Below are 23,137 nucleotides of genomic sequence, written 5' to 3'. Positions count from 1 at the left end.
AAGGAGGTGGGAAAGCAAAGAGTCTTCTTCTCTTTTTGTTTTACACTTTCTAAGTGTGGTTTGCTTTGTATCAATGCCGAGAAAGAGAAGAACCTTGTTGTACTATGTCTTTGTTCACTGCCCTGCATCTATTCTCGCTTTACACACACATCATATAGCCATATCGACAGTAGTAGTAGTAGTAGTAGTAGTAGGAGTGGTAGTAGTATGAGTAGTACTCTTTCTACAATTCACCTTTAAAAAAAGGTCTACTCATAATCTTTTGTTCGCTTCCTCTATGTATAGGTACCTTAAGTAACTCTGTATAAGGGAATTATCCCTGTTCCCCCATCCTTATTTTCCAGCGCCCCCCCCTTCCACCAACCATCAAAACCAGGCCCATAAAAATTCCCATCCCAAGCCCATACAGTAAGGTGTACTCTTTCCTTCCAACGCCAAAAGACCCATGGTATCATATTCTCCCCCCTCTCTCAACCTCGCCCAACAACGCCCTCCTCCCTAATCCCCCCCTCAATACCCAACCCCAACCCCATCCCCCCTCCCGTCACCAACCCCCCCCTCTTCACCCGTCCCCCAACCAACCCCCTCCTATTCCTCCCCGTCCTCCCCCTCCCTAACCAATTCAACTTCAACAACTTCCCCAACTCCTCCACCTTCCTGTTCCCTTCTTCCTCTTCTTGTTGCCCCTCCCCAATCCCACCCCCAACCCCAATCGACGCCAACACAGACATACACTGCAACATCCTCCCCCCCAACTCGGTAACCTGCTTACTGTCCTCCACATTCTGATCCCTAAGACTGTGATGAACCCCGGACGGCGGCGGCGGTGCATGCGTCATCGCCGCCAGACCAGAAGACAAAACCGACGCACCGCCCACCCCAGCCCCGACCCCGCCCACCACACCCAACGCGTTGAGGCTCGAGGGTGTGAACGGTCTCGAGAACTGATTCGTTACCGCGCCGTCGCTTCCGTACGAAACGTTGGATATGGCGCGGGAGCGGTTACCAGCGATGGAACCCTCCCCAAACAGGGTGGTGGTGGTGGAATTGTAAGACGCAGTCGCCGGATCAAGCGGGGCACTCCCCTTCAGCGCTGTCGGTAACGAACTGCTCGACACCAAGTAGGCATCACTCCCACCACCACCCCCTGGCGAGCCAGACAGCTGGGAGGCAATCCCCTGGTTGTGAAATCCCGGGCTTGGAATCGGCAGCGGTGGGGAGGCGAGGGCGTTGCTCGCCAGAATCTGGGGGAGGAATTCGAGGGACAGACGAGAGAACATTGACTTGAGGGTGTCGTACCGAGGCAGTATGACAATGTCCCTAAAAGCAAGGAGGACCAACCTCCTCACCTCAAGCACCGACGAAGCCGGGGAGACGGCCGGTTCCGACCCCGGAGGTGATGACTTGGTAGTGGAAGAGGTCGGTACACCCCCCCAAAAATCCCTCGCCTGTTCCGCCGTCATCAACGGCCCATTCCCCGCAAACTCCAGATCCAGTGGCAAGAAAACCGCCTGCATATAGGGCAGGATCACAGTAAAAGTGAAGATCCAAAGCTCCACCAGCAACGGAATCAGCTTATCCTCCGGCGTCTTCCTCAACGTCTGATCCAAACTCGAAAACCCCGTTGTCAACAGCTCCCTCAAATCGTCCACGATCAAATTCGGACTCCTCCTCAGTAAGCACCACTGTATATGCATCGTCACCACCCGGTTGATATCCTCCACTGGCAACCTCAAATCCTCCGCCTCAAACACAACCAACAACTTTGCCTTTAGAAACGGCCACGCATCATCATGCGTCATGTTGTTCAGCCCGTACTTGTGACTGTCAAACGGCTCGTTCAAATACAAACTCGGCGCCGTAACACTGCTCGACCCTCCTCCCCCTCCCCCTGATCCTCCCCCGCCCGAAATAACACTCCCGCCTCCTCCAGGCCACTCACTCCCAACCCCAGAACTACTAGCATCATCCCCCTTCTCCTCGCTCGCAGCAGTCTTATTCTTCTTCTCCCTCAACGCCCGTCCCCCATGCCTCAAATCCAACCCACTCTTAAACCCCCCAACCGACCCCGCCATCGGACTCTGCGGTATGTTGAAATTATACAAACTACTCGGCGCGCTCGGATCCGTAGGCCTCGAATTACTCATCGCCGAGCTCAACGGCAAATGGTACTCATCCTTCAGCTTGTTTTTCTGCCTCGACAAGAAATGGTGCCTCTTCTCCTTTTCCTTTTCCTTGCTCCCCTCCTCACCAGCAGGACGTATCGTCGCCACACTCGAATTGGACAGACTGTACAACCCCCCACCCCCCTGCTGCTGCCCCCCCCCCGTCGTTGTCGTCGTCGTCGTCGTCATTGACTCCAGACTCGTGGTGCTGAAGTTTCCTCTCTGCAACCCCGCAAACGGATGGGGCAGACCCCCCTTGCCTGGACTGGGCAGCGGCTTCTCCTTCACGTCGGAGCTGCTTTTGCTGCTGCCGATTTTGACGGGGCGGGAGAAGAGTTTGGGGACTTTGGATTTTTCCGGCTTGGGGGGTTTCTCGCTCGCTGGGGGAGGGGGAGGAGGCATGCTGGATTGTTGTAGACCCGGGGAGGTTTGCGCCGATCGGGGAAAGACGAGGTTGGCTGCTGCTGTTGCGGCGAGCGTGTGATTTCCTAGTAGCCCGTTGTGATATGTCTGCCCCCCAAAGGCGTTTTCTCTCGGACCGCTCGCTTCGGTGAGGCTGAGGACTGGTGGTGGTGGTGGGGGGTTCATTGTTGTCGGTCCGCCGCTTACTCTTTTGGCTGGGGGGGGTGGTGGTTCTGTTTCTGATGAGTTTGGCATTGGTAGGGTGGATGATCGTTGGCGGTTGTTGTGGGGGGATTGGTTTCTTTGTTGTTGTTGTTGTTGTTGTTGTTGTTGTTGCTGGTTTTGCTGGTGGCTCATCACTGCCGCTTGGGCGGCGATTTGGCTCGCTGACATTTCCCTGTGAGGAGGCGTCGGGCTTATTTTGGGAGAGGGCTGGTGATGCAAGCCGACGACGACTTGGGAGAGGTTCGAGGTGCTGGTTGAAGGTAGAGTAGGCTCAAACATGCCCGCATTCTGCGAGTTCTTGCGCGCGTGGGAGACGACCCTTGACGAGAAGGTGGATGATGCTGCTGGGGATGTTGCCGACGACGAGGGCGGGAGTGTCAAGGGTGAGGGCCCGTTTCGTGATATTGTCTCTGCGGTGGCGGGAGAGTAGGACCGGGCGGCGGCGGCGGCGGCGGCGGCGGTGGATAGGGTAGGTCGTGAGAAGTTTTGTAGGCTGGTGGTGCTGCTGTTGTTGGTGAAGCTGGTGTAGATGGGCGTGGGCGACGGCGCGGCGGCGGGACGGGCCTTGGGTATGTTCAGGTCGTCGGCTGTGGACGTCGACGTCGCCGACTCTTGCCGTCGTGATGGTGGTGGTGGTCTCGGTCGTGGCAGGTCGGGACTGGACCCCCCAGGAAGGGGTGAGAAGCTCCCTGGGGTCCCTGTGGATCTGGATGGCTGCATGGGGTAAGGTTTAAGGTAAGATGATGCCTTTGGCAGTAGTCGGTTTCGAGCTGTGTTTTGTGCTGGGGATCATGGGCCAGGATGTGTTACATCTTGGCTGCCCCCGAGTGAGTGAGTGTGTGAGTGAGGGAGTAAAGAATCGGAGAGTCGAAGAATAGGTATCTTCTTGAATCGGAGAATAGGTACCTTTTTTGGATTGGAGAACTCTGCCCTGTAAACAGGTCGTAGCAACAAGCCTTTCACAAGCGTCTGCGTTCCAGGACCCCTGCTGCAGATGACGGAAGTGATCTGAAGAGCGGGTATTCAGCTGAGCTGGGGACCGCCACAGAGAACCCTAACCCCAAGTCTCACTTTCAGTCAAACTATCTTCACCAACCACCACACAACAGTTTTGATGTCAATTTCATGTGCGAAGCAGCATATATTTTCTCTATACTCTGCCGTCTCATCATCTCTGCCTTGTTCCTGAAGCGTTGTCACAACCCCAGCACACTCCCAATAACCCACCCACCCCAGGCGGGGCAATTCTCGGCACTCATCCTGGAGTCCCACCATTTTCAAACCTCGACCCCCTCCATCACCGTCACCACCACCAATACCTCACCACTCACCACACAGCACTCCGTCCCCAGCTCTCAAAATGTCAAACCCAGCCGCCATCACAGCCACCTACACCTCCGAAACCAACGCCCCCTTCACCCTCTCCCTCCCCCAAACAACCCCCACCTCGACCGGTGCGGTAAAAGCCAAGCAGCAATCCCTCTCCCAGCTCCGGGACTCGGTCCACTCCCTCCAAGCCACCATCAACAAGGAGCTCACCCAAAGAATGGAAGAAGACAACGCCCGCGCTGGAACAGCTGCGGTGGACAAGAAAGAGGAGGAGAACTACGGAGAGGAGGTCGTCGAGGAGGATTGAGCATAAATAAAAACAAACAACCACATATATCAACAGAATAATAATCACAAGTTTTTAAACGAACAGAGGGGTGAATAATGGTGTGCCCCCCCTCCCCTCCCCACTCAACTTTCTACAACTACCTTCTCTAATAAAACTACAGTTCAAACCCTCCCCCAATTCTTCAACCCCCCCCCCTCCCCCGACCTGACACTCCCCGGACTCATCGGCCTTTCCCCCTTCCCCCCAGTCACCCTCCCCAAACAACCATAGTGCACCACCCTATTGTCCGGCAAAACCGCCACCACACTCCTCCCCAACCTTTTATGACACCCCCCACACATCCTCTCCTCCCCAACAACCACCCTCCTGTTCCTCCCCGCCTGACCCCCCGGTATCCCATCTCCCAGGTACAACAATGCCTGGGCCGCCAAGTGGCTTGTCCTCCTCAGCCCAGCCACCACCCTCGTCTCGTTGACCATTGAATTCGCGCTCCTCATCCTGCCGCGGAAATACGATTCCAGTTGCGCGACAGGCAGATCATCTGGCACAAGCGATAAGGTCGAAGTAGCTGGCAGACGGGAGCCATGTTTTGAGAGGAGATCCAGCGCAGGTCCAAGGTTGGGCTCGTGAGGTCTAGGTGGGCGGAGGTAGAGTGACAAGAGGGTGTGGTAGATGGAGGGCTGGTCGGCGTTGTCGGTGTCGTTTTGGTCAGGAGACGAAGAGGGGGGGAGGTCTTGTGTCTTGTGGATGTGGTTGCAGTATCTGTGCTTGTTAGTTCAAGGGACTTTTTTTTTTTTTTTTTTTTTTTTTTTTTTTTTGGGATGGGGAACACGAGAAACATACTCCTCTGCCTTGGCATAGTCCTTCATCTTGAAGACATATATCACCAGCGCCTGCCTGTGCTGTCCCATGTTGCTGAGAACCACCGCATGAGCCTCATAAAAGGAGGGATCTGTCGCCATCATTAGCATCCCCAACCATGAAAAAAACAGGTTGCCAGACCAGTTACTCACCCTCCTTCGGAATCCAGCTCAACGCCCTTCCCAAGCTATACTGCCTGCTCTCCCTCAAAAACCTCACCAACCTCCCCATCAACCCCTCCCACTCCCCATCCTTCTTCTTCCCCTCCTTCAGCTGCACCACAAACAGTTCCACCAACCGATTATGAAACTCGGGCGTCCCATCCCCCAGCTCCCCAACGACATGCTCCAAATACCTCGTCTCCAACGCCACATCAACCCCCCTCAAAAACTCCACCACCCTCTCCCGCGGCAACGTCTCCGCATTCTCCGTATCCGCCAAAAAAACCTCCATCCCCAACCCCGGGTCCTTCCTCAGCGTCCACTCGGAAAACTCCAAGATAACATCAATCATCTCCGGCGGCAACCCCTGCAGATACCCCACTGTCCTCTGCGGCCCATGCAAGCCCGGCGCCGCCTCATCCGGCTCCGGACAGCTCCCAAACTTCCTCAAGAGATTCAACGCCTCCCGATGAAGTTTCTTGCCATAGAAAAAGTCAACCAGCTCATTGAATCGATTATGCTCCACCAACCTCTCATTCACCACATCCGGATCGCAAAAATTCGGTATCCGAAACAGCGAGCTCGCCAGCTGCGGACGCGAGTACATGAACGCCCTAAACAGCGTCGTGTCCACAATCTTGAACGTGTGCTGCAGCTCCGCCGCGAGCTGCAACTCCGACTCATCCACCTGCCGCGAAGAAAGCGTCAGATCCTCCTGAGCAGCCGTCTGGGAGGCAGAGAGCGTCTCCGACCGGGCCCTCCTCGGCTTCAGTTTCCCCGTAGCAGGATCAATCACCCTCTGCAACCTCGCCCTGGCACCAGCAAGATAAGAATTCAGTTCCAGAACCGCATTCTTCAAATCCTTTTCCTTCTCCTCCTGTGAGTGATGGTCCTCGCTTGATCGCCCCCTAACACTAGCCGCGTCATCATCCTGTGTTGTCCGCCGCGAAGAGGCGACAGAAGCAGTCTCAGGATTAAGCTGTTGCTTCCGATGTCCCATCAGATACTTTGCAAACCCCCCTCCTCCCCCCCCGCCAGCCTTGGGAGGAGAGGCGACAACCTGCGGCTCCGAGTGCTTCCCAACTGTACTCCCCTCATGATCAGAATCATCCTTCTTCTTCTTCTTCTTCTCCTCCTCCTCCTCCTCCTCCTCCTCCTGCTCCTGCTCCTCCTGCTCCTCCTGCTCCTCCACACCCGACAAATCCCCCGCAATAATCCTGGGAAACAACTTCAAGACTCTTTCCGGCGGGGCATCCACCTCGTCTTCACTGAACAGGTCCATCGACTCCCTGTATTTCTTTTGCTTAAACAGCACCTCCGCCTTTAGCATCTTGACCTCCCTCATAGTCTCAGTCTTATTCTTCAACAAGGCGTCCTCTAGCATGCCGAGCACACTGATCGCTTCGTCCAGCCTCCCGTTCTTGACCAGCTCGTCAATCTGTGAGTCGTAATCCGTCGCTTCCATTTTCCACACTGCCCTATCGCTCAGGACGTGAAATCCCTTGCCTGTGTGCTGGACACTAACCGTCGGTGGGGGGAAGTGCAGAGCCGCCGCACCAGGGAGACTGATCGTCTGCAGTAGACTCAGCGTGTCAGGGTTGCGCACCTCCAGCGTCCCCTTCACCGGCGGCTGCAGAGCCAGAATGTATGGATAGCTGTACCCGATCGACTCGGGCGCAGACTGCCACGGGATCTGATGCTTCTCCAGCGCCCTCCCGGAATCGTCAATGAATAAAGTATTGATATCCTTTGCCAGCAACAACCCGCCCTCCGCGAGCTTGGTAGACAGCGGCTTAGGGATGTAACTCCCCAATCCCATATACGACATCCCAGTAGCGCTCACCGACCCGAAACGTCCCATCCCACCCCCCCCTCCCGTCGTCCCGATCGCCCCTGGCCCGACGATATCCTCTATACTTCCCGTCTCCACATCTACAATGACAAACCCGCCGTTCATGCCGCAGACGATCTTGGTGGCGTTTGCCCAGGTTAGTGACCGGATTGATTCCGAGAGTAGTATCTCGGTCACATCGGGGGATAGCTCGCTCTCCTGCCATGACCAGAGCAACAACCGGCGTTTTACAGCCACGGCGAGCCTGGAGATGATCTCTGGGACGCCTGTTGACGGGTCCTGGACTACGTTGCTTGTTACGGCGAAGGTGGAGGCGTTTTTTGTTTTGGAGAGGGGAGCTTCGATGGGGGAGAAGGTTTGGAGGTCATGGAGGGAGACGGTGTAGTTTGAGAGGGAGACTAGCGTGTTGGCTCCTTTGATGATGGCCAGCTGCTCGATGGCGCGGGGGGAGAACTTTTCTACCTCGCGGAGGAGGTCGGTTGGTTTTTGGGGTGGTGGTGGTGGTGGTGGTGGTGGTGGTGGTTCATCGTGGGAGGGTTGGCTGGTGGAGGTTTGGGAGGGGGGGTTTGGGGGATCGGATGGTGGTGGGATGTCGTTTACTCGGTAGATTCGAAGGGAGCCGGTGTTGAGGCCGACGAGCACGCGGTCGCCTGTCAATATATGAATCAGTAGATGCCAGTAGAACAGTGGTAAAGAAGCTGTGTACCATAAGCCAAGATGGACTCAATCTTGGACTTGTCCCGCTGCTTGAGTTCGATGATGGGCCGAGCCGTGAATGCGGACAGCATCGTGGCGGACGGCTATTATTATTGTGTGTGTGTTTGCGCGCCGCGCCGGGCGCGAGATGTGGTAATAGGTTTGCGATTACGGTGTTAGCTCTCCCGGGCGGAGATTGATACCCAGCTTCCTCGCTGTGTTGAGCTGGCGCGGTGGTGGAGAGGGGATGTGCAGCATCGATATCCAGAGGAACAGAACAGCTTCCCCCAACAATCTGGTGGATCAATGCGGAGACTTGAGGGCCATGGAGCTGCGACGGAGGAGGCTATAACACGGTAGAAGAGACAGAAAATAGACACCTCCAGAGCTGCGAATGACGCGCATTGTTGGAGGTCAGGCATAGCTCGCGGGACAGCAGGTGATTGCGCGGGCGTGATAAGGGTTAGGGTTGATGATATATCTTGGACAGGACTAAATACTCCGTACTTTTATGACACTTCACCTCGCAGCAGGCAAGCAATAGGACTATTGATGGGAGGAGAGGCAGTGAAAAGGGGTAAATACAAATGGTATCTTATTAGTCACAGCGTACCGGAACTGAGATGAGACTGTCACCATTCGTGATGCTCACTAAAAAGTACGTAACAGACGCTTGGCGGGTGTTTTGATTTTCTGGGCCAAGGTTACAGGCGGTATTCTGTATGACAGAGCGTACTCAATTCAGAAGGTATCATAGTGAAGATAGAAAGTGTCTCTGAACTTGAATCATGGGGAGGTTTGTGCTTCAACATTGCGGCAGACAACCCTGAGAGCTGGGTGAGCCGTCAAGGTTCTCCCACATTGTGGCAGCCACACTTTCCGGTCAGTGTTGGCAACGAAGGTTTCAAACGCCTGAAGAGAGCAAACCTTGAGCCAGAATGTGGCGAGAAAGCATCAGCCTCTCTTCCATCTCTCTCGGTTGATTGAGTTCCTCTCATGCTGCCTGGTGTAGTTTTCCCCAAAAATGCACAAGTTCTGTTCTTGGTTACACAAACGGCTTGCAGAAGCACGTAATGCCTGTTCGTCTGGAGCTGTACAAAAAACGTCGTCATTGCAACATGGAGAAGAGGTGAACATGTTCCAGCAAGCCATAGGGGTCTTGTAGGAGAGGTTCTCCAATTTCCAAAAAAAAAAATAGATCGAGAACATCTCTCTTGTTTTAAATCTACACTTCTGATGTGTGATTTCTAGACAGAAAGAACACAGTAAAACACACACCCTCTGTATCCTCCTCGTCTGATAGTGCCGGAAGCCGTTCCAAGATTCTAGACCAACAGGCTGGTGGACCGCGCCGCGGGTTGGTGGGGACAGCCCTGAGCGCTTGACCACTGGGGGTCCTCGGAATGACGGCGATGGCTGCATCCACCCGACACAATGGGTTTATCTCTGCGCCCAGTTCCTGTTTCCTTGCTGTAGAAAACTCCCCTTCTTTTGTTTTGCACAGCATGCCGTCAAGGCAACATCTTTGAAAATTATACCCCCATCCGCCTTTCAGGAGGTCCCCTCCTCTCTTTACGCACCACAAGAAGCCCGTCGACCACACAAAACCTCGGACCTTCTTGTCAGAGGAGGGAGCAGCAGTAGCAGCACCGTTGGAGAAGAGTACGAGCTAGCCGAGTACAAGGCCGGCGACAAACAACGGGAGCGGGAACGGGAATACAACGAGAAAACACGCGACCGGCAGCGCAGGTACAACGTCAGGCGGGCCGAGAAGCGCCGTTGGCTCGAACACAACGACGAGATGAAGTTCTCCCACAGCATCCAGTTCAATGCTGTGCCGGACTGGAGCAACCACTACATCGTCTACAGCACCCTCAAGAAGCTAATATACTCGCTCGAAAAGTCGATCCACCTCGCGTCCGGGGGCGACGGCGAGTCACGACCCCTGATCCAACATGACGACCCCGAAACCATCTTCACCCGCGCCCTCGATGTCGAGCTGGAAAAGATCACATCTTTCTACGTCATCAAGGAGAAGGAGCTGACAGACGAGGTCGACGCCCTCTTGAAAGAGGTGGCCGCATTCGAGGAGGGAGCCGACGAGCACACACGACCCGCCACCCGGTCCAGCGAGCGACCACAGCTGCGCTACCGCAGCCAGAGCGCCAGGAGCCGTCACTCAACCGAAGATGATGGGCAAGAAGATAGCGACGATGACGACGGGGATGGCGAGGCGACCGGGCTCACTAAGAGGAGAAGGGGAAGCTTTGGGAGACGCAGGACGATCCCCAATGCCATGTTGGCCTCCACCACCGACATGACCGCTTCCACCGAGCTCACCAGGTCGCTCAGAAGGCTGAGCGTCACGTACGATGACTACGCCGAGCAGGCCGCTCTCTTTTCCAACGGCATCATGCTCAAGAAGAAAATCATCGACGTTTACGTCCGCCTCTGCGAGCTCAAATCCTACAGCCAGCTCAACAGGACCGGCTTCAACAAGATTCTCAAAAAGTTTGACAAGATTTGCGACCGCCGGCTCCGGTCAAAGTACATGAGCAGCTTTGTCGACTCTGCCTACCCCTTCAAGCCAGAGACGACCAAGTCTTTGGAGGAGCATATCCAGCGCATTGTCCAGGCCTACGCCGAGATCGTCACGGACGGCGACGAAGCCGCCGCCACCAAGGATCTCCGGTCACACCTGCGCGAGCACGTCGTCTGGGAGCGCAACACGGTTTGGAGGGAGCTGATCGGCCTGGAAAGGCGAGCCGAAGCCGCCAGCCTGGGCCACACGCTGCTTGGCCGGGATGCGGACCCCCAGGCTACTCGGCTGCAGGGCGATGACGACTTGGTGTTACCGACCAAGGCGATAAGCACCCCTCTTGGGCGCTTCAACCTGCCGACCTGGCTCGTCAGCTCCACCATGTTTGCGCTTGTCGTCATCTTTGCCGTCTTTGTGGCCATGCTGCTGGTTCCGATCATGGAGAAGCCGGAGCAGCAGAACTGTCTGGCCATTCTGGTGTTTGTCAGCTTGCTCTGGGCGACGGAGGCGATCCCGCTGTTTGTGACGTCGTTGACGATTCCGTTCTTGTGCGTGGTGTTGCAGGTTTTCTTGGACAAGGACGAGCCTCACAAGCGGTTGGGTGCCAAGGACGCCACGGCTGCCGTGTTTGCGGCCATGTGGACGCCGGTCATCATGTTGTTGCTTGGTGGGTTCACGCTGGCGGCTGCGTTGTCGAAGTGTTATATTGATAAGCGGATTGCCACGTTCGTGCTGAGCAAGGCGGGGACCAAACCCAAGACTGTGCTCATTGCCAACATGGCTGTTGCGGCTGTGGCGTCGATGTTGATCAGCAATGTTGCGGCGCCGGTTCTGTGCTTCGGCATCATTGAGCCCATGCTCCGGAACCTGCCCTCGGGATCGGACATGTCCAAGGCTGTTATCATTGGCATCGCGCTGGCGTCGAACATCGGTGGGATGCTCTCGCCCATTGCCTCGCCGCAGAACGTGGTGGCCATCGGTATCATGGAGCCGGCGCCGACGTGGGGTCAGTGGTTTTTTATTGTCATTCCTGTCGGGATCATCTCGCTGGTTCTGATCTGGATCTTGCTGCTGGTGACGTTCAAACCCGGGCGTGGCACCACCATTGTGCCCACCCGCCCCATCAAGGACCCTTTCACGGGTATCCAGTGGTTTGTGACAATCGTCACCGTCGCCACGATCGGCCTCTGGTGCGCGTCTCACACTTTGGAGAATGTCTTTGGCGACATGGGCGTCATCGCCATCATCCCCATTGTGCTCTTCTTTGGCGTTGGTATCCTCACGAAAGAAGACTTTAACAACTTTCCCTGGACCATTATCATTCTTGCTGCTGGGGGGTTGTCATTGGGCAAGGCGGTGAACTCTTCCGGCTTGTTGCATACCGTCACGAGGGAGATCACGGCTCAGGTTGAGGACTTTTCGCTGTATGGGATTTTGGTCGTGTTTTCGACTTTGATTTTGGTGATTGCGACTTTTATCAGTCACACGGTGGCGGCGTTGATTATTTTGCCGCTGGTGTACAATGTTGGCAAGGGGCTGGAGGAGCCGCATCCGAACTTGTTGGTGATGACGGGGGTGCTGATGTGCAGTGCTGCGATGGGGTTGCCGACGAGTGGGTTTCCGAATATGAGTAAGTTTTTTTACTTTACATTTTAATTTTTTAATCCTGATGATGAATGGGACGGAGGCTGACTGGTTTGATAGCTGCTATTATGAAGGAGGATCCGGCGGGGCAGAGGTATTTGCAGGTGAAGCATTTTATCAGCAGGGGGGTGCCGAGTAGTGTTTTGACGTTGGTGGTTGTGGTGACGGTTGGGTATGGTGCTATGAGGGTTTCGGGGATGTGACATGGGAAGGGGAGATGTGATTATGGGGTGGGTGTGTAGGTAGAGAAACTTGGTGGTTGGATGAGTGGATGAGCCAAGAGAGATGAAGTGTTGGATTAATGTGATAAAGACGAGACGATGGATGGGTGGACGCCGTCTCTTTTTTGGGGAGGGGTGGTCTTTTATCGATGAATTAGCAATGGGATTCTGGTAGATCGGATACTCTCAACACTAGCGGTGATCAAGAGCACGGTAATTTAGCATTCATAGCAGGTAATTCTTTTCTTTTCCTTGCTGCTCTTATCTCAAGTCTTATACAGGTTATGCAGTCAGAGTCCGATCTACACCACTCAATTACCAGAAGAAAACAGAGCTATCGTTTCACTTCTTACTACTTACATATATATATATCCCCAAGACGGCCGGCATTGGTCGATCTAGTCTAGATATGAACAGGCAAGCATCCCCATGATTTTTCTCCTCACAAAAGATTCCCCCGCTTTCTCCAGGTTTTTACCCCACTGCTGTTATCTTTTGGGCCTTGTTCTTTTTACCAGCCCACGTTCTGACTGAGTGAGCGAGAGCGTATAGTTCATAAACAAAGTTCGTCATATATTTACTTGTGACACAAGACGTCCACATTACCGTATCCAACCCCCTATTTCGCTTCACTGCATTCAAGAAAACCAGCATCCAAAATGGCGCCCTCGGAAACAAAGTTCAAAGTAGCAGCCGTCCACGCCTCCCCAATCTTTATGAACAAATCCGCCACCTTGGCCAAAGTGATCAGTCTTATTGAGCAAGCTGCCTCTGAGCAAGTCAGGTTCTTGGCCTTTCCCGAGACGTTTGTCCCTGGATACCCCTATTTTATTGAGTGCTACCCCCCTATTACGCAAGCTCCTGGTTTGTCACCCCCCCCCCCTCCCCCTCCCCCCGCTCCCTTTTCCACCTCCCATTACTGACACATCTCCAGCTCTGGCGAGATACGCAGAAGAATCAGTCGTCGTATCATCCGACCTAGCCGCCGTGGCCCAAGCCTGCAAAGAAAACAACGTGGGGATCAGCCTAGGAGTGTCGGAGCGGATGGAGGGTGGGTATACCCTCTTCAACTCGCAGGTCATGATGGATTCCGACGGGGAGATTGTGTCTGTCCATCGGAAGCTGCAGCCCACCTATGTTGAGAGGATGGTCTGGGCTCAGGGCGGCGGCGCAACCCTCGACGTAAAACCCCTTGCCGCAGTGGGTGGGTTTAACGTCGGCGGTTTGGCCTGCTGGGAAAACACCATGAACGGTGCCCGCCAGGCCCTCATAGCCCAAAACCAGGTATCCTCCCCCCCCCCCCCCACCCCTCCCCCAACTAGGAAAACAAAAACAAAAAAAAAAAAAAGATCCAACTCAATGCTAACCTAGTGTGTTGGATCAAGCACATCCACATCGCCGCCTGGCCCGCCCTCTCCACCCTCTCCGGCTTCGAATCAACCGCCGACGCCCAAATCGAAGCCCTAGCCAAAACCCACGCCCTAACCGCCCAAGTGTTTGTCTTGGTGGCTTCGAACTACGTCGATCAGACCTGCCTCGACTGGATGGCCGCCAACCTCGGCCCCCAATCCTTCGTCAAGCCAGGCGGCGGCTGGTCCTCCATCATTCACCCCTTTTGCTCCCTCCTCGCGGCCCCAGTGGAAGGCGGCAAATCGGGTGATGTCCTCGTCAAAGCCGAGATCGACCTCTCAGACCTCAAAACCGTCAAGGTCTGGATCGACAGCAACGGTCACTACGCCAGACCGGAAGTCGTCCAGTTCAGTCTTGACAGGACGCCTTTATGGGGGGATGAGAAGCGGGGGGAGGGGTGGTGGAGGAAGGAGGGGAGTACAAGTGCGAATCGGGTGAGGGTTGAGAATGGGGGGAAAGAGGAAGGAGGAGGAAAAAGAGGTGGTGGTGACGGATCAGTTTGAAACGTGGGTTTACCCTGTGAGTTTACTCAAAGGTATATGTTTGATGACTGAAGCGGGCTTCATTTTGACCGTTGACATGGAAAAAGTTCCGCACCGGGGGCAAGAGAGTAACAACGCCAAAGTAGTGGATTCCCCAACAGACAAACAGCATAATCCGTAGCAATGCCCATCATTACCCTAACTATACATCTCAAAACAACGCCAAAAAAAAAGAGAACAAAAAGATCGGGGGTATCACGGTATCATCAGTACCAATATCAAACTATGCCCTTTGCCTTTGGAAAAACACCACCACCACCACCACCATCAACATCATCATTATCATCCCCCTAGCTTCCCATGTCCAATCGCTAAAAGAGTTCAAGAAACATACGACCTCATATACGTCACCCTCCTATCCATCCCTAAGTCATAGCAGCCCCCAAGGCAGCCCCCATCACCTCCCTCTGCGGCGGGCTCCCCACCGGATGCCCATGCCCATGCTGTCCCAAACTTAACACCCTCTGCAGACTCCTCCTAAACAGCGCCTTTCCGCTCCCCGTCTCATCACTATGGCTATTATCTTTATGCTCCTCATGCGTGGTGGTTTTCCCCAGGAACCCAAAGCTCATCCTCCTCACCGTCGACCCAGGCGAGGAGGACACCGGTGGAGAAGTACTCGCGGCGGCCTTCCTGGCGGCATTAATCTTTTGTTGTTGCTGCGCCTTTCTCTGACGCATGGCAACGAGTTCGGCCGTGGTGGCGGCTACAGGAACAGGAAATGGAGCCGTGTAGTTGGATCGTGGTGGCCATTCGCCGTCGCGTTTCCAGCCCACGACGCAGGCGCGGATCATATCTGACAGATTTACCGGGCAGGCTGGTTGGAGGCCTTGGACGACGAGTTTATCGTAGAGAGAAGAGTACATGGACGGGGTGATGGACGCGCGCATGGGGTTTTGTGGCGGGAGTAACGGAGCTGGAACGGGAATGAGTGTTTCGACTGGATAGACCGTGTTGGACTCGTGGGATGTGGTCTGCTGAATAGGCTGCTCTTTGGCCGAGTCGGATTCGGAGAGGGGAGGGGTGATGGCCGAGATGTCGGATTGGTGCGAGGTGCGGGTTTCGGTTGGGTTGATGGGGGAGGCTTGGGGTGGCGCCGAGCCCGGAGTAGAGTGCTGAGAGCTGGATGACTCGGTGCGATGAAGTCTCCAGAACGAAAGTCGGCGGCCGGTAGACGGCGAAGTGGGGGGTGCCGGTTTCGGCTTCACGCGGACGGTCCGGGCACCTGTCCAAGCGTCACGGCGGGCTTCGAAGCATGCGAGACCTGGATTCCAGGATGCCTCTTCTCTCACGGCTCTCCTCCTCCGAGTGCGTTTTGATCCCATCGAGGTGCGTACGGCGGTGCCGACATCGTCGGGGCTGTTGAACCGGAAGGGTGATGGGACGGGTTGCAACCCATCGTCATCCGAAAGATCAGATGTCCACTCGGTTCTTGGCTGGAAATGGGCCAAATCCTCGGATATCGTGCTGTAGACAGATTCGTTCTCCGATTCCGAGTCTGCCTCCTCTCCCGAATCCCTGTTTGCATCGTCCTCATCGTCATTCTCGGTCCCCGTTTGGGGCGCTGATATGGCTTCACCGGTGCTTGGCGGAAGCACATGCTCGGCTGATGTTGTTGATGTGGGTCCGGTTGCCGGTGGCAGTGGAGCGTCTCCGTTGACAACGGTCGACTGCTCCGATTCAGCGGGGGTTGGCGGTGAGTTTACCGGGATGACTGGTGGTGGTGGTGATGATGGTGTCACGGGCGGCCACGTGAACTCCCAGTCGTTTTTGACCCTCTCGGCGAGGTACCGCTTCACGGCCTCTTTTTGCTTGGCCTTGTCCTTGCTGACGAGGTCGGCATCGATATCTGAGGGCGGCGGGGGGTGGTGAGGCAGGGAGTTGCGGAGCTTGCTGAAGGGCGACCTCGGTGACTTGTAGAGGTCTGAGAAAATCATAGCTTTTGGTGTGTGGTTGTTGTTGGGAGGGTAGTTCACAGACGAGTCGTGGTCGCCACCGTTGGCCTCACGCGACGGTGACGGGGCCGGAGTGACTTTATAATAGATTGGGGGTGCTGGGGGCAGTTGACGCTGGCCGGGGGGGTGCTGAGAGTGCGGGGTGACAGGCGCTGAAAGTGGTATGATTCCTGAGCCAAGAAGGCCTGGTCCGCCCAAGTCTGGAGGCAGGCACAACAAAGCTCACATTAGCGATCTGCGCATTGACTTGTGGGGGGATAAGACAGTGTAGTGTAGGAATAGCAAGGGAGGGTTGAGAGGGATGTTGATCAGAGTAGAAGAACAAGAAGAAGAAAAGGATCAAGAGACAAAAACATACCAGGTGATGTGAGTCTGACAGCAGTGGCAGTGGCAGCACTAGTCCCGTCCTGACTTGCATCATGAGCGGTGTCTCTCTCATCAAGGATGGCTGTGACCGTGGCGGGGTCTTTGTTGATCGGCGTGGTATCTGTGTCTGTGGGCGCTTCTGGCCCTCCCTCATCCGAGTGCATGTCTTTCTTGCAAAAGCTGTGTTCCCCGAGTCTGGGGAAGCGGCAGGATCCGATGGCCGTTTTTTCCTCTCTGTGTCTACCGATTCTGGCCGAGCCTCGTTCCTCGTTTTTGAGAGAGGATTATGTTCAGGAACACGCCACTAACGAAGAGATCCCGAGCCTTGTTTTGATTGTCTTGTGAGTGGTTCCCGGCGCAGTGGATGAGAATCAATATCTCAATTTTGAGAAACGGCACCTGAAATCCTTCGTCTCCACCACCACTGGGCAACCAGCAACTCAAAAAAAAAAACAACCCCACTCCACCCGTTCGTGGTGGGGCCCGGCGCCAGTGACATGTAGGTTTGGGGCCATCTGCTGAGATCGTGTGACTTGTGGACTTGCTGCCAAACCGTTTTGACTTTTGTTCCTCAGACGGCACTATTCATGTCAGTTGTCACTGGGAATCCCCTCAAATCCCATTCTCTGCCCTCCACCCCCCCCCCCCCTCCCCTCCCTTTCTTCCATCCAAATTAGGTGAACTGGTGGCGTGTTTTTTCTCTTTTCTCTCCTAACACCCACCTCACATCACACTCCCACTTGATGCGGGGGACTTGAATGGATGCCCGCCGGCCGCCGTCTGTGTACATACATACATAGTACATCTCTTGTGCTTGGTAAATGCAACGCTGCAGTGCCTCCATCATCTGCAACTTGCCTTCTCGGCATGCGATCGAGACTACATTGGCCAGCCGCCCCGTTTAGGAGGTTGGGAACAAGCTTGGTCTAGAGCTGAAAGGTCCTTTTGCTTTCGGTACAGACCCTGAATTATATCCTCTTTTATAGACAGGGAAGAATTGATTATGTATATTTCTACCGGCCAAAGCGGTGTGTAGCTACTTCTGTGGCAGGTCTCAGCTCGGGTGATTTTGAAGAATAATCCCACCGTCCCTCCTCACAACACCGAGCTATTTCCACCTCCCGCTCGCGCTGCGTAACACAAAGCAGGAGGTTTGTCAGCTTGGCAAGTGGTGGTGGACAGTTTGACCCTCCCGCTGTACCCATTTTGCCCCTCACCACCCATCATCGCCTAACAAACGAGCCTGCATACCGACCTAGACCTGTAAGTGTAACCAATAATTCCCATGCTCGACAAACTGACAGATGACCACACCCACCCGCACTAACCAAGACGCCGCCACCTCCCTGTAGTTTGTAGCGCGTCCTTGGGAATCCCAAATCGAGCATCTCCTGTGCATCTCCAGCAGGTTGTTTTGTTTTTGATCGACCCCGTAGCACACACAACCGAGCTGTCCGAGTGTTTTTGTATTCCGCTAGCTTCTGTAAGCACAACATGTTCGGGAAGCCGTTCAAAATTGAAAATCTGTCTGGATCCTCCTGGCTTCCATCAACGCTTCCATCTCCTGTGTAACCATACCATGTCTCCATTAATCATCAAACAAACCAAAAAGAATACACTCCACCCCCTCACCACCCCCTTACAAGACCCTGCAATTCATCAATCTACCTTCCCCCAATCCCAAACCCCCCCCCTCGCCCTTGCCCAGCCGTGACAACCCCCGACCTATCCCCCGGAAAACTCCTGCTGCTCAACAGCACCCCCTTCACCCTCCTGATATTCTCCTTCGCCCTCCTAATCTCATCATCCCTCTCCTGCCTCGCCCCGTACATGTTGTACCCCCCATACACCTCCCCGCTCGTCTCCCTCGCCAAACCCTCCAAATCATCCCTCATCACTTCCAGCACCGTCTTCACATCCGCGTAACCCTCCGACTGGCTCGCCAACCCCTCATTAACTTGTCTCAAAGACTTGACCAGACCAGACAGACGTCTGGCCTGGTAATTCGTAGCCGTTTCTTTTGCGTTCCCAGGAAAGAGGGGAGTAGACAAGTTGAGGGAGGAGCGGGGTGTGTCTTCTGTCTGGATGCCAATATCGCGGTGGAACAGCTCGGTTGGATCGTCGTATTGGGATTGCATATCTAGTGACTGACGAGGGGACTGGTCCTGGTCGTGGGAGGGGTAGGTTGGGATTTGGGAAACGGTTTCTTCTAGCTTGGTGACCAATTTGGAGAGGTTATCATTCGCTGCTGTGGCGAGTTCAATCCTCGAGGCGGTGAGGGAGGTGACCATGGGTTCGAGGACAAATTTGGAGGTGCCGTAGATGAGGGTTGACAACCCCGTGAAGGCGTAGACTGTGTTGAGGAAGATGTTTGGGGTGATTAGGGGTGGGGGGCGGGAGGGAGTGGTGAGGAATTCGGGGTAGGTGACGATGGGGGGGCGGTCTTCTTTTGGGAGGACGGAGGTGGTGGTGGTTAGGCGTGATTGTTGGTCGAGGTGCTGGGGGAGATGAAAAGGTTAGTTTGATATATGCTGGTAAGCAATACGGCAGAGAAAAACGTACTGGCGCATCTTGGGTAACTTCCTTTAGGAGGTCTTGAATATCACTATCCGACAGCCCTTTGCTCTTGAGAAACTCTGTTTTTTGGGCTGCGGTCGCCTTTTGGGTCTCGGTGTCTTTGAGAAAGATGCGCGCCTGCTGGAGGGTGGCTTCTCGCGTCTTCTCTGGCGCCGGCGCAGTGGAAGACTCAGCTTCGGTGTTCGTTGATGGCTCGATGTTTGTCGGGGGCGTCTCGAGCACGGCGGGCTCTGTGGCCGCGGGGACTTCTGGGTCTGGCTTCTTGTCGGCGTCGGTCATGCTGCTGGCTGTGGTGATGGCTGATGCGAGTAAGAGGAACAGCCGGTGTGACGAGAGTCGAAAATAAAGAAAGATGGAAACCGACAGCCGTCATCAACAACAGCGTCACTTGGCCGTGAAATTGTTACCGAGGCTCGCCCAATTGCGCTGGTGCCGGGATGGGCCTGGTCTGGGCGCCTTGGACGTGACCCCACTCATAACAGCACCCAGCAACGGCCCCACAACTAGAGACGCCAAATTCTGGGGTCGTCCGCTGGGCCACGATCCACTATCCCACCGGCCATCAATCACGGTCAAGTGTTTGTATATGCTCAATTCGATTCGAGTCGAGCTCCATCTGTCAGACAGAAGAAGAAGACGTCATTTTTTGCCGTGTTCTTTGCGGTGTATCATTTCGTTTATTCCGAGTGTACTTTTTGTCATTTTTGTACCATCACCTCATACTCTCTGCCGTGTCTGTCTTGCCTGACAGACATTTATGTGTTCCTGCCGCTCACTGTGAGAGTGCCGCCATCGAACAACTGATCCACAAACACTTTGGTATGTCAATCGAGATTGAGTGCCCAGACGGTCCGTTGATGAAAGATGACGTCGACAGCCCAGAGAGCCACCATTGAGAAACAGTCTTGCTGATTACACCGCCGTGAGAACGCAGCAAGCCGTTGAGATAGGTAGTCCGTCGCAAACCACCCAATGTGAGTGATCTTTTTTGCGATTCAAGTGAGATATGATGAGAATGTGGGTGGACGGTTGTGATGGTGATGGTGGCGGTTGTGCCCCCTCAGAAACAGGACCGGCCTCAACTCTCTTCTCTCTGGGGTGATCTGTGATCTGCATCGCGCCTCCAGGGAGTGCGCGCGCGCGCGAGAGAGAGAGAGAGAGAGAGAGAGAGAGAGAGAGAGAGAGATGGGACGAAACGACCGACAGTTCGAAGTGCAGGCGGCGTCTGTCGGAGCCGGAGCCGGCAAACACCTTGTGAAACCTACTTTTTGACCAAGTGCAACGGTTGGAAAGAAGTACACACAGCTCCGCGAATGAATTGGGGAAGGCTCAAATTCCGGTCGAGAGCCTTTCTGGCCATTGGCACGCCCGCGCCCATCTCACACAGTCGCAAATCACACACCACACGCCGCCCACACACGGCAAGGCATAGGCAAGGCAAAGCCAGGCGAGGCAAGGCGAGGCAAGCTTATTCGGACGACGTGCCTTGTCTCTCTCGCAACCTCCACACATCAACGCTACTATCCATAGGGCATTATCAGCCAACCGACCAACAAAGCCAGCCACCAGCCACATCGTCAATTGTCAACATTCCTCATCTCTCACTCTCACTCTCACTCTCGCTCTCACTCTCGCTCTCACTCTCACTCTCGCCTTCACTCTCACTCTCACTCTTCACTCCCACGTTTCATCACCCACACGCATCATTTCCATCATGTCGTCCCGGCCGCGTCGCTCGGCCGCTCAGCGCGCCACCGTGAAAATCACTGACCTCGCCGACAGAGATAACAAGGATAACGAGCGCACCATGTCGTCACGCTCGTCCAACCGCCGCTCAGGAAACGGCATCGCCTCTGTGTCGCGGAGGCCTGGATCCTCCCCCACCGGTCCTGCAGATGCCGACCAGCATATCCACTTAACAGTCAAGACCTCATCTAGCAAGCTTCGCCAGGCCACCAGCGGGACAAGCAGCAACAACAACAATAACAACAATAACAACAACAACAACAACAGCAAACGGAAAGCTATCCCCAGCACCTCCACCCCCCGGCCAGGATCTTCAGGAGGGAAACGGACCAGAGGAGGCGGAAATCGCTATGTTATCGAAAGTAGCGAGGGCGACGACGTAGATGAGGAGGAGGAAGACGAAGACGAGGAAGAGGAGGAGCCGAAACAGGAGATTGAAGTTAAGGGAAACAGCAACCGTTCCGGTCTCCGAAACGACCTAGAAGATGACGACGATGAGGAAGACGAAGAGGAGGAGGAAGAAGAAGAGGATGAAGATGAGGATATGGATGATGGGGATGACATGGACGTTGATGCTGAAGGGGAAGAGGACGATGATGAGGATGTCGACATGTCCATTGCTCCTCCGCCGCCTGCTATCAAGGTCACCAAGCCTCAGAGGGGTGTGGCTGTCCCTGCCAGCAAGGCAAAGACCACGCCTGTCAAGGCTAAACCGGCTATTCACTACGCTGATGATGACGATGATGAGGAGCTTAGTGAGCTGGAGAGCGAGCCGGAGGATATCACCATGGGAGTTGATGCCGAGGAGGGGGAGGAGGAGGAAGAGGAGGAGGAGGAGGAGGAGGAGGATGCTGAGGGGGAGGAGGAGGATATCGATGCCGAGGGAGAGGAGGAGATTGTGGTTGATGATGAGGATGCTGAAGGGGGGGAGGATGATGATCTGGACAGCGAGCTGGGGAGCAGAGGGGGGACGCCAGATCTGTCAAAACTCACGGCCAGACAGAGGGCTAAGCTTGGAGAGGCATCTCACGAGTACCTTAAGCTGTCTGATGAGGTCCAAGCGAAGAAGGTTTTCACCGCCGAGGAGCTGTCCATGAGACGTGCCGAGATGGCCAGACGCAGACGGAATCTGAGCGAGAAGCGGAATGAGGAGGTCAAGGTTTGTTTGCCTTTGTCTGTTTTACTGAGAACAAAACTAACATGGTGTCTTAGATGGAAACCATCAACAAGCTCCTCAAGAAGCAAGCGCCCAAGACAAACCGGAAGAATGCGCTTCTTGCCGCGGGTGGGTATGATACCCCGGATGGCACCGCCGAGGCTGCTCCCCGTGCTGATCCCATGTTTGTGAGGTGGGTCAACAACAAAGACGGAAGCAAGGTGTCTGTTCCGGATGAGATGTTGGCTGGACCTGCCGGGAGGGTTTTCATCAAGGGTGGTTTGGCTTCGGGCAGGATGGTGGAGGAGGTCTCTTAGGATGAGGATTCCGATGGGACACTGATCATGAGGTTACGGGAAGGGAGGAGTACTGGGCTTGGTGGCGAACTGGTATGTTACACATAGAGTAAAAACAGGGCGTTTATTTCTTTCCGGGTTGCAGCATCTCTGAAGGTCTCTTGACCATGCGTGACGGTGCGGGGGACGCTAATGCCAGAGGACAAACGCATCCCAAACAGACGGTGCATGGCAGATGGAAACGCTCGGTGCAGCTGCTTTATGCTTGCGAACACATGCATAGCCCAAACGGATGTTTTCTTTCAAGACAAGCACCAACGATGGCGCCAGCAGTTATGGCCTGGTGGGGAGGGGAAAAGGGTAAATGATGGGTATAATAGGCCTGGGACATTCACAGCTAGAAGTTTTCATTCCCAACATCAGTCTCATCTTTACATTCACATTGTCTTCAGCATCATTTTCCTGCTTCTGAGCATTTGTGTTCAAGGCCTGACGTCTGCTCTCACGTTAAGACAGACAGACAGACAGAAGGGGATATATATATGTATATCTCAATTTCTATCACCAACAATTGGTTTCATCGTGATAGCAAAAGCCTCTTTCCTTTCTTTCACCTTCTCACCTTGACCAGCATTCACCTACCTACCTCAGGCACCACAGACCGCGTCCAAGCCCCGAGACTGTTTCCTGGCTCTCGCCTGGCTT

The 23,137-nt window shown here is 54.8% G+C and overlaps 8 protein-coding genes across 8 annotated transcripts; 4 read left to right on the top strand and 4 right to left on the bottom strand.

Moving 5' to 3' along the window:
- Window positions 1–470: 470 nt before the first annotated feature.
- Window positions 471–3,512, bottom strand: QC761_305230 (uncharacterized protein; the record flags this gene model as incomplete). Its single annotated transcript, XM_062877667.1, is given in 2 exon segments — window positions 471–538; window positions 557–3,512. 2 exon segments carry the CDS (start codon window positions 3,510–3,512, stop codon window positions 471–473), a joined length of 3,024 nt encoding a protein of 1,007 aa, XP_062733463.1.
- Window positions 3,513–4,152: 640 nt separating this feature from the next.
- QC761_305225 (uncharacterized protein) lies at window positions 4,153–4,428 on the top strand (the record flags this gene model as incomplete). The annotated part of the gene is made up of 1 exon (XM_062877666.1): window positions 4,153–4,428. One exon carries the CDS (start codon window positions 4,153–4,155, stop codon window positions 4,426–4,428), a length of 276 nt encoding a protein of 91 aa, XP_062733462.1.
- A 54-nt stretch (window positions 4,429–4,482) lies between these two features.
- Window positions 4,483–8,390, bottom strand: VAM6 (Vacuolar morphogenesis protein 6; the record flags this gene model as incomplete). Its single annotated transcript, XM_062877665.1, has 5 exons — window positions 7,991–8,390; window positions 5,424–7,934; window positions 5,254–5,362; window positions 4,686–5,172; window positions 4,483–4,638 (listed from the first exon to the last, which is right to left on the bottom strand). Exons 1-5 carry the CDS (start codon window positions 8,070–8,072, stop codon window positions 4,483–4,485), a joined length of 3,345 nt encoding a protein of 1,114 aa, XP_062733461.1. The 5' UTR covers window positions 8,073–8,390.
- A 1,024-nt stretch (window positions 8,391–9,414) lies between these two features.
- PHO91 (low-affinity phosphate transporter) lies at window positions 9,415–12,366 on the top strand (the record flags this gene model as incomplete). The annotated part of the gene is made up of 3 exons (XM_062877664.1): window positions 9,415–9,435; window positions 9,485–12,149; window positions 12,224–12,366. 3 exons carry the CDS (start codon window positions 9,415–9,417, stop codon window positions 12,364–12,366), a joined length of 2,829 nt encoding a protein of 942 aa, XP_062733460.1.
- Window positions 12,367–13,043: 677 nt separating this feature from the next.
- QC761_305180 (uncharacterized protein) lies at window positions 13,044–14,297 on the top strand (the record flags this gene model as incomplete). Its single annotated transcript, XM_062877663.1, has 3 exons — window positions 13,044–13,248; window positions 13,319–13,668; window positions 13,770–14,297. The coding sequence occupies 3 exons, from the start codon at window positions 13,044–13,046 to the stop codon at window positions 14,295–14,297; spliced, it is 1,083 nt and encodes a 360-aa protein (XP_062733459.1).
- A 162-nt stretch (window positions 14,298–14,459) lies between these two features.
- QC761_305170 (uncharacterized protein) lies at window positions 14,460–17,066 on the bottom strand. The gene is made up of 2 exons (XM_062877662.1): window positions 16,650–17,066; window positions 14,460–16,491 (listed from the first exon to the last, which is right to left on the bottom strand). Exons 1-2 carry the CDS (start codon window positions 16,819–16,821, stop codon window positions 14,702–14,704), a joined length of 1,962 nt encoding a protein of 653 aa, XP_062733458.1. The 5' UTR covers window positions 16,822–17,066; the 3' UTR covers window positions 14,460–14,701.
- A 944-nt stretch (window positions 17,067–18,010) lies between these two features.
- QC761_305160 (uncharacterized protein) lies at window positions 18,011–20,399 on the bottom strand. The gene is made up of 2 exons (XM_062877661.1): window positions 19,220–20,399; window positions 18,011–19,155 (listed from the first exon to the last, which is right to left on the bottom strand). Exons 1-2 carry the CDS (start codon window positions 19,511–19,513, stop codon window positions 18,322–18,324), a joined length of 1,128 nt encoding a protein of 375 aa, XP_062733457.1. The 5' UTR covers window positions 19,514–20,399; the 3' UTR covers window positions 18,011–18,321.
- Window positions 20,400–20,948: 549 nt separating this feature from the next.
- QC761_305150 (uncharacterized protein) lies at window positions 20,949–22,453 on the top strand (the record flags this gene model as incomplete). Its single annotated transcript, XM_062877660.1, has 2 exons — window positions 20,949–22,139; window positions 22,193–22,453. The coding sequence occupies 2 exons, from the start codon at window positions 20,949–20,951 to the stop codon at window positions 22,451–22,453; spliced, it is 1,452 nt and encodes a 483-aa protein (XP_062733456.1).
- Between the last annotated feature and the right edge of the window lie 684 nt (window positions 22,454–23,137).

The sequence above is a fragment of the Podospora bellae-mahoneyi genome, chromosome 3 (assembly GCF_035222275.1).
Source record: "Podospora bellae-mahoneyi strain CBS 112042 chromosome 3, whole genome shotgun sequence".
NCBI classification, from domain to species: domain Eukaryota; kingdom Fungi; phylum Ascomycota; class Sordariomycetes; order Sordariales; family Podosporaceae; genus Podospora; species Podospora bellae-mahoneyi.
This window is presented reverse-complemented; position numbering and strand designations above follow the sequence as displayed.